Source organism: Struthio camelus, chromosome 8 (assembly GCF_040807025.1).
Source record: "Struthio camelus isolate bStrCam1 chromosome 8, bStrCam1.hap1, whole genome shotgun sequence".
NCBI lineage: Eukaryota > Metazoa > Chordata > Aves > Struthioniformes > Struthionidae > Struthio > Struthio camelus.
The window spans coordinates 5,047,460-5,065,910 of NC_090949.1; the positions used below are offsets into that span (position 1 = coordinate 5,047,460).

At 41.8% G+C, this 18,451-nt stretch overlaps 1 protein-coding gene across 14 annotated transcripts in view; it reads left to right on the plus strand.

Annotated features, from left to right (window-relative positions):
* RABGAP1L (RAB GTPase activating protein 1 like) overlaps nt 1-18,451 on the plus strand; it is a 251,950-nt gene that overhangs the window by 165,649 nt on the left and 67,850 nt on the right. For all 14 annotated transcript variants that reach the window (XM_068951747.1, XM_068951745.1, XM_068951738.1 and 11 more), the window contains one exon: nt 9,224-9,265. In XM_068951747.1, the coding sequence (XP_068807848.1) occupies nt 9,224-9,265 (42 nt within the window). The remainder of the gene's footprint in view (nt 1-9,223; nt 9,266-18,451) is intronic.

Genomic DNA, 18,451 nt, shown 5'->3' on the forward strand with positions numbered 1-18,451 from the left:
CTTCCTCAGGAACTGTCAGGAGCAAACCCACTTCCTCTGTAAATCTACTCTCAGGTGAACTGTGGATTAAATAAAGTACCGCGTACGGTTTTGTTGTCGTCTGTAGATCCATAGGGGAAGCAAGCCTGAACTTTTTGGATTTAGCTATTGGCTGTCACGTTGTCTGCGTTTGTTAGCCCTTCAGTGATGCACGTTTTAAGAAATGGTTATACAGCAGCAGACTGGGCTCGCCAAAAATAAAATCTGTTTTAGACAGTAACAACATATATTTACAAGCGGGACTTAAATTATAAGTAGATACAGATCTATGCTAAAACTTCCTGCAGTATTTAATAATATTTACAAAACTAAGGTCAATGTCATACTTGTGAGTTGGAAAAGGCTTGGCTTCCCCCCCTCCCCTTTTTATGTATATAGACAATCAGACTTTGGCGTTTAGACTGTCTCATTTTATCCTGTCCGTAGCTCTTCGCAAGATGGCTGTTGGCGAGCTACCTCTCCTTTCTGAAGCCGTTTCCTGGAAAGAGCCCGGAGAGGTTTTCTTTCTGAGACTATCACAAGTGGCTTTTAATTGATTTAAGAAGGCGCTTGACAGTGAAAGAGAATAGGTCGCTTCTGTAAGGCTGCGACTGCAGGTGGGACACACCAGGGTTTGAGCACACGCGTCCAGCTGGCTAGCGCTGCTTTGCTAGAGTCAGGGTTCGCTGTCCTGAGGGAAACAGGGCAAGTGAATTAGTTTGAGAACAAGTGAAATACTTTGCTTGTCTTGCCGCATACTAATGCCCAAGCTCCTGGTATCAAAACCTGTATTTATAAAGAGGCATTAGGTGAAACTGTTCGTAGTTAACACAGGAGGTTTATGAGACAACAGGTAGTATCAGTAGTGCGGGAAAAGAGGGCAGCATTACTTTTATAAAAGAATTGCTACAGACGTGCCGTGTTACTAAAAATAATATAAATATGGTATATACTATTTGTGGAGTTTCTCGCCTCATAAAATAGATGTGACTTTAAATGCTGCTAGGCAAAACTACGAGACAGTTAAGGTGCTGCGTACCCTATAGAAATGTATGCAAAGACTTTTAGGTAGATAATTTTGAGAATAGAAGTTAGCTTTATGCCTGAGAAAGCATCTGCTGACATGTCAGCTATTATCATCTTTTTCATTGCAAAAAACCTGAGGTCTGCAGTGGGGTTAGCTCAGGTTTTCTGGCCCTGAATTTTATCCTTTTATGTATTTAGATGAGTTATTTAAGGCCATGCTAAAAGTAATTTTAGCTTAATTTGTCTCATGACTACAGCTCTGTTCCACTGTGGATTTTTCAGTACTGGCCCAAAATCAAACTGAAAAGGAGATGTCGTATATGATGGGGTATTTTGTGGATGAGGAACTTTTAAAAATGTTTGTAGGTGTTTGTTTAAAGGATTCAGATCAGAATGATAAAGAATGGTAAGTTATTTTGAAACCGAAAGTCATAAGAAGCAAGAGGTGTTTGAATATAAAATTGCAATCAGCAGCAGAAATATCAGAGGTATGCAGTAGTGTTCTGTATTGCCACGGGGAGGGGGGAACGCAAAACGTCCTGTTCACTTCTAAAGCTTTACAGAATTCAGAAGAGCCCAAGTTTGCGTTGAGGGAAGGAGTATTTTAACAGAGTACCTCCAGGAGGCTCTTTGAGAGCCGCAAGGTTTGACATAACTCTCTGCCTAGTGTTGTCCAGCTGTTCCTGTGAGCACCCGTAACTTCAGTCTCTCTCAGTTGTAGTTGCAGCTTGTTTATCCCCAAAATAATCTTACACATTTTTAGGACAAGGCTGGTGACAAACGCTCAGCGTGAGCAGAGGAAAAAACCGTCTCACAGCAACCTGCAGTTTGAGATAACTTACGGGAACAGAAGGTAGCTTTCTGGTGATGTTGATAAATGTTGTGGTCGTAAAACGTGGTGGCTGCTTCTGTTTCAGAAAATATTTTTAAGATACAGGTGAAAAGTTGGCCAAGATGAGGGTCCTGAGTGTGTGACCTGGTTTGTGCCGTGGAGGAGAGAGACATCCGATGCAGTATCCCAGGATGTCTCTGAATTGGTTTCCCCATTGTTGCTGAGATATTTTAGCTGCTTACTAGTTGGTGTTCGCTTGGTCGATTTTTCTAGGAATGCAGTACATTTTCATAGTGCTTACTTAACACTAGTGCCACCTGCTGTATTTGAACAGCAGCATACTCGAGGCAGTCTTGGCAGTACTCAAAAATGCTTCAGAAGTAACCGAAGGAAGGCATTGATTACAAACGGGAAAGTGGCACTGTGCAAACAGAGCCAGGCAGCTACGCTGGTTCGGAGAGTGCTTTTAAAAAAGAGGATGGTGCAGTTCGCCTCTGCCAAAACACTTTCCCTTACTTTGTAACTGCCCTCTGAGGCCATACTGTATTTTCTCGTCAAGTATTGAAAATCAGCAAGTGCACTTCCCATTCAAACCACTGCTGGAAAGGGAAGAGGAGCTGAGAGGCGAAGGCAGAGAGATGAGGCCGTTCCCTATTTCCGTACGTCAGCTGGAAGACTTGACTTTCTACAGAGATTTAAGGCCTCTTTTTTTTATCTTCTTCATATACGTAGAGAGATAAACGCACACACATACACACACATATATATAGAGATATATATATATGTGTAAGCTTGCTAAGGCCCTTGATGCATAGTGTGCATTCAGGCCCCTTTCTTTGTCCCCGTATTAATCAGATTTGGAAAGAGGGAAAGGAGTGTCTGAAAACCCTTTATACTTCTGAAAACCAGAAATGCCAGGAGCTGACGTTAACGTGTGGCTTGGTCAAGCAGACGAAGAAAACGTGCCACCATCCCATACCTGGCTGCCTGTGAGTTAAGAACGTACCACTGCAGAAATACCAGATGTCCGGCAGCAATTTTATATATGAAAATTACTTATTCCATAGTTGTAATTATTATTGTCACAGAAACTGAAGAGGAAAAAGTATTAATTTCATAGCAGTCTGCCCATCCATAGCAACATCTCAGCAGCAAGCTATGTGAAAATCACCTGAAACATATAAATATTGCCTTATACTCCCAAATCACATTCAATTCTGTTAAAAAAAAAAAAACCCAAAAAATTTCATACCAAAATTTACTGATACAGGATGAGAGTCGCATGATAGTATTTATCTTGTGCCTTTCCATAGAATGAAATACAGAAGTGACACAATAAATAACTGAATTCCATGGCGCCGCTTTAACCATTTCCCTGCTATCTCCTTAACTAATAATTCAGCCAACTGGTTTTAATTTGGGTTTGTATATTATTCATATCATCATAGCATCAGGATGGAGATGTCTGTGTTTTCTTTTCTTCTTTCTGGTGTGGTAGTGTTTCCTGTTGTGCAGTGGTTTATACGGAGTCACTGAAGGAAGCTTGGTTCGGGAAGCAGGCTGTGCCTCGGTCTTTGGCAGTAAGGTCTCTCTCTCCAAGATAACTGTGTATTAAGGAAGCTATATCTGTTGCTTATACAGAGCTTGCTATATTATACAATAATGAGATCATGATTTTCTAGTTTTGAGTTCTATGGAGTCAACCTAGAACCTTGAACTGGAACACTAAATTTCTTTCAGCCCTCTAGAACAAGCGTTATAAAGGACTTTTCCGGTGGAATTTAACAATTCCTTTGGTGATGTGTGAGCCAGAACAAGATCTCTGTCTGTCTCTCGCGTTTCTTCCTTGAATTGTGCAGGTTCTACTGGGTTAGCAAGAGCTAATACTTCAAACAGTATTTTAGTCATTAAAGCAAGCAAGTTGCTTGCATGACTTGGAACACCCATGCGCACCCCTGCAACACACACTGAGTACAAGCGCTGCAGATCTTTGTAATTAGAAATGTATTTTTTACATTTTGCTTTATTCAAATGAGAGTTGACCTTTCTTTTCCTTAGTTGTCTTGTTTTTAAACTAGAACGCATGTACAAGCCATAAAAATGGTGTCAGAGTAAAAGATACTGAATATTATGCGTATCCCTGCAGAATGTGCTCCACGTCTGCATTACTTGCAAAGAGACGTTTGGAGCTTCAGACCTTGTATTTATGGTGTCAGCAACATAAATATATTTGTGATATTCCTAAAGTTTATTGTGTGTTCTCAACATATTCTAGTTGCTAAGCAAATGTTTTGCTGGAAGCGATCCAAAGCATAAATAGAATTTTAAGTCTTCTTTTGAGTTTGTAACCCCAATTACCCTTTACAGCTCCTTTGAAAAAATATGCAACGGAACACATAATTATGAAACAGTTTCAAATTAACTTCAATTGAATAGCTAATCTCTCTTTAAAAAAAGAAACATTCAGTTATTAGAAAATCAGAACAGGTTAAGTAGTTCTTTTGATGGCATGTCATGTGAGTTTTGAAGCTTTTCAGACCTTAAAGAGGAGCTCAGTTGACTCTCACATTTTTCTTCTCTACCTGATGCTGAGCTGTAGAGGATATTGTATTGGTATTGTCATCCTTTCCTCCTACAGGTCATGCATATCTAGAACAAAGCCACAGATAAGAAACACTAATATTACATATTAGTAATGAATTACATGAATTTCCAGTATATTTCTTGAAGAGCTATGCTCCCTTTTATTTGTGGAAATGATGCAGACGGTATTGCTGTGAAACCATGGAAAGGTTTGTCAGATGGTCTGGGTGGGAGAGGGAGAGGTGCTAGTCTCTCCCTCCAGGGCTAGTATTATAACCTACCTTCTCACAAGACTTTTGTCATCTGAGAAAAGCTTTCAAATGAGAGACAAATTCCAAAGAAGCCCCATGTGCATCACTGTCGTCCAAGTGATACGTTACTAAATTGTTTGGCATGAGTCTTCAGTCAGCTGGTTTGTTGAGCAGCGTGTTTTAGTTGGCAGCCCCCTTACCTCCCTTTTTTCTGCCTCCTGGTAGACTTGCTGGGTCAAATGGATAAATACGCCCTGCCTCGTCTAAAGGAAGCCAGAAGAATCCTTTGCCTTTCCTGTTGTGCAGATCTCACTATTTACAAATCTTTTAACAGGATCTTTGCCGTCGCTACTTGTTCCTCTTTATTCCCATCATCTTTTACGGGGTTTTCCAAAGTCGTCGCTCGTCTCCAAGTGCAGAGGGACTCAAATGTAGGACTTCTGAAAAAGTGTTTCTATCTGCAGAAGGAGTCTTGGCTACAGAGGGAATTAAGGATCTGCAAAAACCTCTCACTAGAAGATAGTTAACATAATAAGGTTTCCAATTATTTTAAGCCAGCCTTAATTTCAGTGCATATGCATATCATTTGCAGTTGAGGTGTTACATTTTTGCAGCCGTATGAGATACGGTTTCACTGCTTTGCCCATGAGAATGTTAGCTGCAATCTATGTTGGAGAGCGTGATCTTTTGCCATATAAGTTAAAATAAAAGTATGCTTCTATGAAGTGAAATCTGAATAGGAAAACAGAGAACTACTGGATGGTGAATGTTCACGTAGCATTATCACCTCAGTAGGTATGAAGGGTTCTGTTGTAAAACTGTGCTGTTTCTGTTTGAATATATGAAACGTACATTTATAGCTCAAAAGTCTTTGTAAAGTCGAGAACAATCAGTGCGCAGTCAGCCGGAGCCGTAAGCAGGTTGTGAGGACCAGCTGTAAGATGGCACAAACTCTGAAATTTTCCCTTTGCTTGACCCATTCTGGGTGCAGGATAGTCAAGAGTTGTCCGCTTTGAGATGAGCTTGTTCATTCACCGAAGTTCCTGAGCTTGATGAGGTCTGTTAAAATGCTCTAGGGCTCTACACACGCTTGAGAGGGGTCTTAAATGACACTTGTTTGAAGAAAGAGGATACTGTGCAGACGCTCAGCTAGACAGATTCCCCCCTAGACAGGGTGTCGTAGAAACTGCCGAGCCTTCTGCAGAAGGCTAGCGCCTTGGAGAAATGTGTCCGCGTGCCTCGCTTCTGGGAGCTGGGACCGTGGACTTGACGCCTGAGAGCTGGGCAGATCATACTCTTCCCCTTCATTTGCTCGCTAGCAGCGAAGCCTCTCAGGCTGGAAACCAAGAGACGGGCTGCATAACCGACATGAGGATAAGCCGCTAACCATTCCGGAGCTCTGAGTGTAGCTCTTGTTGAATAATACTTTATATTTTTAATTTTGGCCGTTGCATATTAACCAAGCGAGTCTTTGGGTAATTGTTTCTAACTTTCATGTGTGCCAAGGGTTTTTTAATATTTTATTAAGGTGAGATCTGCATGATAGGAAAGTATTTATTTCAAAATGCCTAGTTTAAACATGTGACCTTTGGTTTTGAGAAGTAATTATTTAAAGCTTATTTAGTACGAGCTCTCTCCCTTTTCCCAGCTGTGAATGATTTGTATGTACTTTCATATTTCCATTATAAAATTGCCGGAGGGATATTGCTAGCAATGATTTATATGTCTGGTATGAATTGGTATTTTTGGTACTTCTACTTCTAAAATAGATGGAGAAGTGTAAGCTGAGTCTTATAAATCTGTGTCTTGTAAATGAAGGAGGATTTTAAATAAGAGATTGTGAAAAAATGAACTGAGCTAACCTCCTTTTTCATAATTCAACAAACTTGGCCGGGTCAGAGTAGTCTTCTGAGCATTAGGAAAAATAACGCAAGCAGTATGCGGACCGGTGATTATAAAATGAGGTGTGAAAATGGGTAGGTGAGGCACCACGTTTGAAATCTAAAGCGTCTTGCTGTAAATCCAGAGGTCGGAGTGGGAGCCTCAGCTGCGAAGGCCGCCTCCGATGCCCTCCGCGGGCCGTGCCTGCGAGTCTCGCGGGCTCACGGAGGCCTCGCGGGGCAGCAGGAATTTGCCGTTGCCGGCCAAACTGGTGCCGCGCAGGTCCCGATCGCCACCTTGCTTTGAGAGTCACCTCTCCCTTTGAAGAGTCCTCGTGGAGATCTCCTGATTTTAGGACACTTGCACGGTGACCTGGTTGTCTGATGTGCCGTGAGGGAGCCTGTGACCTGCCCGTCGCCTGGTGGGGCCACTGACGCAGCTCGGGGACCGCAAGGCGGGAGGAACCCGTCTGTGCAGCCATGGCCGTGCTACCACCTTCGGGAAAAGGGTTTCCCGTTAATGCTTTTTTGACTCAGTCCTGCTACAATTGTGACCTCTAGTGGAAAAAGCTGCTTTGTTACCATAACGGTTATGCATAGCATATCATAATGGTTATGCATAGAGATGCAAATTAATGCGTGCAGTGTTGCTATATTCATTATGTCTCGCGTAGCCGCATTTCCAAAACTCATCAATGGATAAAAATCCCATTGCGGCACCATAGTATCCGTATGAAAAAAATAAAATTTCTGCCTAAGAATACCCCTGAAGAAATTCCTGCAGGTTTTATAAAGGCTGATTTTTACAGCGTGTGTAAAGCTCCACAACTTTTCCATACTTTTTTGGTTTTTTTGATAAGGTCTCTGACTGTCAGGAAGAGGCTTTGGAAAAATACTGAGTTGCCGAAGCAGAAATGTCTTGACGAGGGAGGCTACTGCTGTCTTTCCCAACCTGCAGCGGTGTTCAAGGGGGCAGGCTGGGACTTCCCACAGCTTCCTCTGTGCCGGTGGCAGACGCTTGCCCGGCTGCTGCCGCTCGAGTTTTGTGCCTTTGGGCTTTCCCAGCAGAGGCAAGTCCTGGCTCAGGGAGCGTTCCTGCTCGCTGCCGAACACACGACCAGTTTCCTCCCTTTTGCGAGGCGCTTTCTCATGCCGCTGTATGGAAGTCTTTAGCAGTGGGATATTGGTGGTAATATCTGATAGAGGTAGTTTTTAAAGTGCTGCCAAAACTTCCAGATTTTGGTACAAAGGCAGCAAGATTCAAAAGCTGCCATCTCACCAAAGCAGATTATCCACTTATTTTTACTAAGACTATATGAGATTCTCACAGACCATTAGTTGCAGGAGTTTGTTGAAACAGTTTGTGGTGCAGCATTAACAAGAAATTCATTGGAATCTTGTTGCAGTGTAGTGGAAGATTCCCATATAAAAAGTCCTGTTGTTATCCCACAGTGATATGTATTGCAATGACAGTAATATTTGCGTGCAAATCTGTTGAGACACAGATATCAGCTCGCAAAGACATTAAAAGAAGAGGTTTATCTTGGCATTGAACAAGCAGGCAAGAAGAGTTGTAAAAAGTAGTCTAGCGATACAGCAGTTTGAACACACAATGCAACAACTGAGAATTGTATATGGTATTTTTCCTATTTGGGCAATCACAAAGCTATTTAGAAAGTTAAATAAGCAAGATACGTAGGCAAAGCTGGTAGAGACAGGAGAGTCTCTGCCATGAGCAGCGGAAACGTGTGTCCTGTCTGCCCGGCTGCCCCGTGGTGTTGGGCCTGAGCTGCGCGCGGCTGGTTTTGCAAGCATGGCCCCGAGAGTATTTTCAGTTAGACTGATGTAAAGGAGCCACATTCATTTATTCCCCCTTCTCCAGGGAAAATCTCAAGGTCTTGATCACCAAAAGAAAAAGGTGTTAAATATAAGCAGAGGTGTGCTATTTCATGTTTTTATATAAAACATAGGTGGAAATGCAGTCTTTTTCACCACAATGTTGCCAATAAATGGAGTATTGTCTATTTTCTTAGATTTTTAAATAATTGGACATTACCATTTCATTATTTCCTGAATGGGTTTGTGTGCGTATGTTTCCAGCTTCTGCAAATCAGACAGCAGAATATTTAATACAGATATCACTTGGCTTAACTCTGAAATAATCTTGCTTTTTGACTGATATCGGAAAAAAGTGATGTTTGTTCTTGGATTTTTTTATAGTTTCAGTGTTAAAAATTGTAAATGGATAATCACAGCTTTCAGTGAACTGGCACAAATCCTATCAATTAAAATAATTACCCCGTTTCCTTGATGGCCTGTGTGGTGCAGTGTTTTGCGCTGCTCGTGAAGGACCAGGACTGACAGGTCCTGAAAGGAAGGTGGGATGTCGCGTGCCAGGCGTAGCACCTGCCGAATCGACCAGTTAGATTCCAAAGAGCCGTCATCCTCCCCAGCTGGGAGTTTGGAAACGGTGCCTTGGGGCTTTAATGCTGAACTTTGAAGTGTTGCACGGAAAAGAGAGGCGTGCGGTAGAGATTGGCAGCATCTAGTTAGGGTACTTAATAGTGACAACTAATAGAGAAGACGGATTTGTGTGCTGACGCTGACTGAAGTCTTTTTCTTCTTATTCTCAGGGTCTGAACATTATCTTTCATGTTGCCTTGGCTCTCCTAAAGGTAAGTCATTGATTAGAAGGTTTTTTAAATTAAAAAAAGTAATATGGGATGCATTCTCAGTTGAATTTATCATATCAAAGGGAACAATAATAGTGGGACTTCTGGGGGGAGTAAGGGAAGAGAAATATATATCTGGGTAGAGATGTCTTTGAAACTATACTTACGGTAGATCTGTTTTTATTAAAATTAACAATATAATGAAGTTCTTGGAACAAAAGGTACAGTATAAGGATTTAAATGTCTCGTATAACTGCTATTAAGAAAAACAGTTCTGATTCAGTTCACAACTTATTCAGTTTGTGACTGCGTTCTTTTATCAAGATTTGTTTTGTTAGTCAAGAAATAGACGATTGGATATCATTAGATACCAAATGTATTTGTAATATTAAGAGAGGAATTAGAAGTATTTGGTAATGCGGGTAACTTCCATCTTAGGCTTAGATACAGGGGCTTTCACCTGAAAACCTGTAGGTAAACCCTTGGCCTTTTGGATGCCAGTGGCATGGCTCAAAGTTGGTTTACGTTCTCCCTCGCAAGCTGGCACTAATTCAAATCCAGTCCGCCTGCAGGCGTGTGGTATGGGATTTGAAATTCCACCTTCAAATTCAAGGGCTGTTCCCATCAAGCAATTTAGGCCAAAGCTCAGGGTAGTACGCCGTGTCCCTGCTAGCACGCCCAGTCTCCTCTGACTGTTGCTCGCCCTCCAGTGCGTTTTCCCAGTGCCGCCTCCTTCCCTAGAAGGGCAGGCGGCTGGTGGTTGAGCTGTTGGCTGAGAGCGCTTCACCGAGAGGCTCAGCTTCTGCAGCGCAGTCCGACAGCAAAAGGCTGAGCGCCCTGCGCTAGTGAGCGCGTGTGGTGCTGCTGTGAGCAGAGCAACCGGGGAACTCGAAACGCATACCTTTCCGCTTGATGCAGGATAACTTGGGAGAAGTACCCCGGCGGGGGTGTAAGATTAGTATGTAGCATTGCGGTAGGGAAATGTCCAAAATAACGTAACGCAGAACAGCTAATGTTTCAAATTACCACTTCCTATGCCAGCAGATGTATTCAGGGAACTTCTCTAATTAAACATTTCTGTTTGGCTGTTCCAAAATACTCAATAAAGTATTTTGTCTCTATTTTCTTGCAAGTTTAAGAGTTGTTTTTAATTCTGCTCGTAGCATTTCTTCTTCTGTTTACGCAGTACGATGTAGCTGTATGTTTTGGCAGTAATAGACTCTAAATGGAAAGGGAGGTGTTATCCTGAGAAAATATTTGCGTATTATAGGCAAAAACAAGTACCAAGGAAATATAACTAAGTCAGATGAGATTCTAAATTAGAACCACCTCTCAGTTTAAAAAAGGACGTGTCTTTTCCTTTACCACTTCCGTAGTGGTACCAGGAAGGAGCTGCAGTCGCGTTAGCGTTGCGATTTGCTTTCAGCAGAATTGCCGTTCGATCGGGGAGGAAGGCAGCTTTGTACTCTCAGGCCTCCAACACGTTTTTGCTATTCAGATAATGTTCATCGTTTCTTTTAATCGTTAGAAATGAAGCAGTTTTAGTATATCGGTCTTTTGAAATTACATAAGCTGAACGTGGCTGCTTCAGGACAACGGCTTTAAAAACTGTTCGGGAGGACTTCATTTCTCTCTGATTCTGAAGCTAGCGAGAACGATCCCGAAGGATTGAAACAGAGCTAGTGGGCTTTTTTTTATCCACAATCTTTTGGATTATTTTTAATTTGGAGGGGGAATCATTCATCACTAGAATATTTCGGTCTTCTTTGTATAAATGCCATTTTTCCTGCCTTCCTTGGGAAGAGCGTGCCTCAGAATCCCGCACTAAGTAGCGACAGAATTGAAACTTTTCTGTACTGAACTCCCTTTTAGCTCACTGCACTTTCTCACTGTTACAACCGGCCGCTTACGATCAAGCTGAGCGGCTGGCAATTTTGAAATGCCAGTACTACTTCTGCCACCGATTACCCAAGGCATCTTGCTGTAGTACCCTTCCTCTTCCATCGCCCACGTTTGGAGTGTGTTTGTAACAACGAGCAGCTTGTTGATTAAAGTACTTTATCTATGGAGACTGTTGGATGTAATAGGGCACTAGTCTGATTTCGTGTTGCAAAATTGCGTTTTAAGGAAAAATACAATCTTTTTTGCTATAGTACCAAATATTATGCTTCCTTATGCACGTCCTTCAGCAGTCATTGCTTTTTGTATACTCCGCAGTGTGCAATTTTGTCATTTTGTCCAGCTGGTGGCAGTATTTGACAATTTTGACGTGAATCATTTAGCTGTGTCTTGGGGAAATGTCCCTGAATTAGCATTCACTCAGCTGGGCTGAGAGGCTGAAGGTTCCTCGCCTTTCGTTTTCTGCGCAGCAGAGGCTATAGCGCAGCATTGGGCCGTAAAATGAGCGCTCCTGTTGCAAAGGCAGCAGCTCTTAGAAACCTCAGGTTGCGAAGGAGCTCACCCAACAGCTCTTCTGATGTCCGTGAGGAGACTCCCCTAGTCAGGCTGTTAATTCCGAGCGGTGGGAAAGGTAGCGTTTTAGTGCCCGGAGACTTTCGGATCCCTTTTGGCACCAACTGGTTAGTTTCTGTGTTGCAAGTTGCAAAGTAAACGTGAAAATCTTCACAGGTGGTAAGAAAAAGTTAACGGTAACGATAAGCTTCGTTTCGTATTTGGACATTTCAGCAATTATTTCCTTAGACTTCTGTTTCTGCTCTTTTGCTACCTTAGAAAGAGAAAGTAAATGCAAGCTTTATTTTAGAATTAGCAAAATGAGGCAAGAATTAGAGTATGAGAAATAAGGCTCTACATTAAGTTATTGAAAAGGAAGGGAAGAATTAATGGAAATGTAAGAATTTACCATGAATTTGTAAAATAGGTCCAAACCAAACTGTCTTTATGGAGCTGATCTACTCACAGATTACGGTTTATAACAACCCTGCCGATGTAGGTGGTTGAAACAGCATTTTCATCGGGATAACCACTGAAAACATGTAGCTTAATGCCAGAGGAAAGCCAGTGTTTTGATAAGTAAAGTATGTGATGCCCGAAATGGGTAGAAAATTGTGAGCAATAGTAAAGTGTGTTGTTACTGCTTCTGTTTCCCAAGTAATGCATACCGATATTATCGTGCAGAGATTACATGTGTTTTCCGAAAAGCAGTACTTCTGCTCGCTCTTCCTTGAGCTTAGGCTAAGGCGAGCGGCACTTCTAACGGCGGCTATGAATTCTGAAAGTCCTTCCCGCTGCGTGTTATCAAGTGATAGCTGTATATTAAGCAAACGAGACAGTTATTTATTGGAGTTATTTCTGTTGTCACCTTTCAGGCTCGCGCCTGCTTGTGTCAGCATGTGTTGCACAGATTAGAGAGACTACCGGTTGCAATGGCAGGGATGGCAGATGGTTCGGTTAATTTAAATAGCTGATACAGAAGCTTCCCAGTCCAAAAAGTCAAAATTGCCAGGCATTAGGAGCAGTATTTGATGTCTTTATTTCATTTGGACTGAAAAGGACCTCCTGGGCTAAAGAAATGCCTCTCCTCTGCTATATGCTCCTCCTCTACTTTGTGACATGACGTCCATTTTCTAAGCTAACAGCAGCAGCAATATTGCTGTAGGAAGGCTGTTTCTCTTATTCCGGTCTAAATTTGTTAATGATCGTCCTGTACTCCCCTGTTCTTATATCAGCATTGTCTTTTAGCTTAAGAAGTCCCCTTCCAGACACGCTCACAGTGTTTATCATCTTGAAGTTTTTACAGATCCCAAGGATGTTCTTTACTAAATAAACCAAAATTCTTGGGTCCTTGATCATCTTAGTGGTTTTCTTTTCCATCTCCTCAAATCTGTATTAATCTTCTAAGGGGTAATGACCGGATCTTTGAGAGGTCCCCAAATGCCTTCTGTTATTGATACTGTATTTCCTTATTTGTAGAAAGTCTGCTTTATCTGATAACTGTGAGCATTGTGTTCGTCTCTTACGTTCGCATGGAATGATATTCGTGGCTAACCAGAGGACCTGCAAATACTATTTCGCTACCTTAGATATAGACTTTGTAAGGGTAAAAGTTTTGGAAAAAAAAGTGCTATGCTTCTGTATACGTTTACATTTCAGTTCGCAAAGAACATGTTGCAAATTTTTCCCCCCAAGATGTTGTTGTCTTTAGATAGACATTTGGCCTGACCTGTCTCAGATTCTGTTCGTCTTTTATCTCCTGAATTGTCACTTGCACCAGCCCGGTACTTTAAAATCAGGTGAAAAATTTTGTTCTGCGTTGAAGACGTAGCTCAAAAATTAATGGTCAGGAGAGGCAGGCAAGCCCAAAGATAGCCAGGGCAGAAATCTGTTTTTTTGTGTCTCAGATGCTATTGTTGATGAGTAAGTTTTGCCTAGATCTTCAGGGAGCTATGTGGCTTGTAGTGTAGACCAAGATGACATCCCTTAAGATCATGCCTCCTTCTTTCACCCAACACATACCCTCTGCTGAAGTTATCGCTTGCCACTTTCTTGCCTGGGGCACTAGTGTTTAAAAAGTACTATTAGAAGAGAACAAACGAAAAATCCACCTACTTTAAACCTATTTGAACATTGCAGCATCTTGTCAAGGAAGAAGCCGAAGGGTGCAAGTCATAACAGCAACTTACTGAATAATTTGTATCAGTCGTATGAAAACAAGCAGCAGAAGAGGGACAGAGAATCCTTGTGCAACAGGATTCTTCCGTATCTTCTTGAAATAAGATACCGGTGTTTTGTATCACCTCACTAGCTAAGCTTCCGAGAATGTCAATGAAGACTGGACAAGTGCTTATTTTAGGTAAAACTTGCACATTGCCAGCACAGGTAATTTAAAAATTGTGAACTGTCTTGCAGGCAGGGATGAAATTCTGTCAATTACTGTAACTATTTGAGAGCTATTAGGAAGTGATTCGTATTACATCAACAATGCGTTCAGAGTGTAGGCACCTGGGTTTAGGCCTTGTCTTCAAGAGATAAAATAGCTATTTCATTCTAGTTCTGCCTGTGTTCTTACTTTGCATGTGCGATGCCATGAGGAGCCTGAAATTTTGACAGAGCACTGCTTTAAGCAGGAGGTTGGATGAAATGTCGTACAGAATTCCTTTCCAACCTAAATTTGTTTTTGATTTTAAGATAATCTGGTTTAGTCCACTTTGTAAGTGCACTAAGCTAAATCTCCAAGAGGCTGCTCTTAAAATAAACCAGAAGTGTCCACGTTAGAAGCTAGGTTAAAATAGCTGTTGGCCCTTTATATTCGTGCGAATTTCATTTTGCTTCTCTAAGTAGATGATCCCACAGGATGAGTGCTGAAGCTTCTGGTACAGAAGTGGATCCTAACCCTTTGGTGCTAGCGATTGGCATCAACTGTTCTGTTTCCAAGGTCTTCTCCAGTAGGCAGAGGGCAAGAAATTCGCTTTTTAAGATGGTCACAGATCACTCTGCTAATATTCGTATTGAGCCAACATTGCCAACAGTAGATAGCAAAGACTATAAGAACAGGGCAATAATACAGTTTTTGCCTGCAACAGTTTGTGTCTCAGGCACTCTCTCAGAAGTGATGCCTTTTGTGTTTAGTAACCCCTGATGGATTGTTCTTCCATGAGTTTGTCCAGTGACGTTTTAACACATGTAAGCTTTAGCAACCACAGTGATTTTCTCAGTTTAATTATGGATTGTATGAAGACATGCCTCAGTTTGTTTCCTTTGAAACCTGTTATTTTCCCATGAGGCTCCTTGCTCTTGTGTTGAAAGGGATTTTGAACAGTTGATACCTCTTTGCTTTCTCTAGACCATTCATGATTTTATACATCTACCAAATCCCTCCCCAGCTGTTATTTTCCAGATTTAATAGTCTTAATCGATTTATTTTTTGTCCTCATTTGGAAGCCTCTGCTGAACTTTGTCGTCTTTCTCTGTACCTCTTCTCTCTCTATTTTTTCCTTTTTGAGATGGGAGGACCAGAGTCACGCATAATATTCAAAATGAAAGTGCAGTATGGGTTACACTGTAGAATAATATCCTTCTCTGTCTAGTTCTGTATTCCTTTCCTATTAATTCCTAACATTTGATTTATTTTGTTGACCTTCTGCTGAGCACTGGGCTGACATTTTTATAGAACTGTCCATGATAACTCCAAGATTCGTTCCTGAGTAGCAACTGTCAGCTCAGAGTTTATCATTTTAAAGTAAAATTGAGATTATTTTTCCCCATATGCAAAAAAATTATCTACATTGACTTTCATTTACCATACTGTTGCCCACTCATTTAGTCTCTTCTAGTCCTTCTGCAGTTCTTTACTGTCAGCCCTGGTCGTTAAAACCCTGAACAATTTAATAGGAAGCGCAAACATTGTCACCTCACCATTCACCCGTGTTTCCAAGCCACTTAAGAGCAGGTTTGCCAGCATGGACCCCACCACAGATCCCTGATGGAATCCACTGTGAAAATTAGTTGTTTTGTCGTGTTCTCTCTGATAATGTTGAAGACATAAACTTGACTAAATTCAGATTGCACAGTTGTGATGAGACCTGAAGAACAGAAAGGGCAAAATCATTTCTGATAAGAGGTGACGCTCTTGTGTGGGCGTGATATAGTTCGTATGAGTTTTCCCTGCAAGACTAGCGGTGCTTTTGCAGGAAAGACGGGAGCAGAGGGAAGACAGAGAAGGCTTATGCTGCTTGCAGAGGGAGAAGGTGGTTAGGCAGAGGAAGGAGAAAGGGAGAAAGGAATCTGTGGTGCTCGCATAGGGTCGTAATTGTAAAATCACGCAAAGGGGGCTAGGTGCCAGTTTTTACAGCAAATTGTCATGCCTTGTTAAATCTGCAAGTGAGAACACTGCTATCTGAGAACTAATCCAGTGTGGACACCTAAGACATAATGCGCTCTTCCTCAGGCGTTTTGCATTCTTGGCAAAATATTACAGATAGAAACTGCAGTAGTCATGGCGGCACATAATTTTTCCCCTTAGAAAACAGTCCAAGAAGCACAAAGCTCCCACTTGGACTCTCATAGGATACTAATTGCCTTAGATAGAAACCCATAGTTTTCCTTGGAATCCCCCTGAGCCCTCCCCAGATATTTTCTCAGTGTTTATATATTTATATGCCTTAACACGGGAATGACATCTCCTTTGACGTATTTTAAAATACAAAGGTTTATAAACAACTCAGCATAAAGATCCTTGGTGTCTTGCTACAGAGTTCAGAAAATATAGGTAATTTCAAGTCAGAGTCTATGTGGTTTGAACTGCCTAGAGAACAATTTGCCAGGAGCCACTTCTTTTGAGTCCAGTGGACCGCAGCTGCCCAGGTCTTTGATGATTTTAACTGTGGCAATGCAACATGAGCGAAGAAACAGTTTCGTGGATCGGCAGGCCCAAGGCCAGAAACAAAGAATTTAACTGCACTTAAAAAACAGGTACTCTGTAACATGGAAACTGGGCACTAATGCTGTGTGTTTACCCTTTCTACTGGGCGTGCAAGTTATTGCCTTCTAGATAGTTTTGAGCTGACTTCAGTCGGGCCTTTCTGATGAATGCAGGACGATAATCTCATGCTGGTAAAGGCGTGGGTAAGAGTAGTGAGGTCTTCATGAAAGAAAAATCATAATTCCTGATCAGGCATGAATAAAAATAAGATACAGTATTCAATTACAATGTACAAGTGCCTAAGAATGGGGAGGGAGTGTAAAAAGTCTCAAACTGCAAAGCTATTCAGCTAACTGTCATGCTCTGTGAAGAATTGGCACAATATTTGCCGTGTAGTGCTACTTTTTGCCTGTTCTTCCCTGTTCTGTTGTCTCCCAAAGAAGAGACTCGCCAAAAAAAAAAAAACCCACACAAAATTTTTGTCAAATGAAAGGTGAGACGTGGCCATTGTGATAGGATCTCTTAGGACCTCCTGCAAACCGCAGGTTTTGGTTCATAACGGTTCGTAATGAGGTTGTCTCATCAAGCCTCAGAGCGTTTCAGGTTTTAGAGGACCTCTTTCTGAACAAGAAATCCAGGCCTGACGTAAAACTTGTCAGGATGGTGTTGGACCACCTCTCTTGGGAAGCTAGTCCTGTAGTTAATTTTCCTCATTCCAAAAATTTTGCCCCCTCATTTCTAGCCTGAATTTGTTCAGTTTTAGCTTCTAACTATTGGATCCTATTACAATTTTCTATAAGTACAGACTTTATTAAATAATCACTTCATTTCATTTTTTGTAAGCCCGGAGTGAAAAATATCCTGCATTTCTGTAAGTAGAAGTTAGCTGTAGTTCACCTCTGCGCTTCTAGTCAGTCCTGTAACTTTCTTGCTTCCCAGTACATGCAGTATCATGCTCTCATTCCTTTCTATTTAACGTTTTGAGTACTATTTTCGTTTGCATGTTGACAAGAGAACCTAATGTTGCTAGAGTATCCATCCTACTTCCCAGCGTCTGTGTCTTGGATGTAAGTACTATAAAAATTCAGAAAAAAATATGAAGCTCTTTCTTTTCTTTAATTGCTTTTCGCTACAACTGTACTTTTTGGTAAGCTGATGCTTTAATCTGTGATGAAGAACGGATCAGCGCTATGGGTGCTCGCCTATACGCGGCATGGAAAGCAGGCTGGGGAGCTGCGCGTTGAGGCCCCCAGCCCGCTGAAGCAGCTTTGCCTCTTTCTGCTTTGTCCTCGAGCAGGTCGATGCCGCTTCATAAACAGCAGCACTATCGTAAGCTAATGCAGCTCCTAATTTTCCCTCCCTTGTTTGAGCCCTGACCCCATTTGCAGGGCAATTTTAATGTTGTCACTGGTCTGAAATCATCCTCGAGAGGAATCATGGCACTGGGGAGTTCTCGAGGTCTAGGAGAGTTCCCATCGCAGCCTTCACTACAGTCTTAATCCAAAATGAAAAACATGATGGCTGTGGTTTCTGTTTTGGTTTAAAAAAAAAAAGGAGGGGGAAAAATAAGTCATGCATAATTTCTCTTACAAAGGATCTCGGTAAATATTCCTAAACTCCGTCTAGACGAAAATGCTGTCGCCTCCACCTCTTCACAGTCCTGCTCTAGAGACCAGGAAGATTTTTCCTCTGCAAAATACTTTTTCACAATCTGAGGTACTTACATCAGCTTTTAGAAGGCCACTTGTGTTAAATAGCTTATTCATACTGCACAAAACGTGCCGGTGCTTTAGTTGTCTGAAATCCCACAG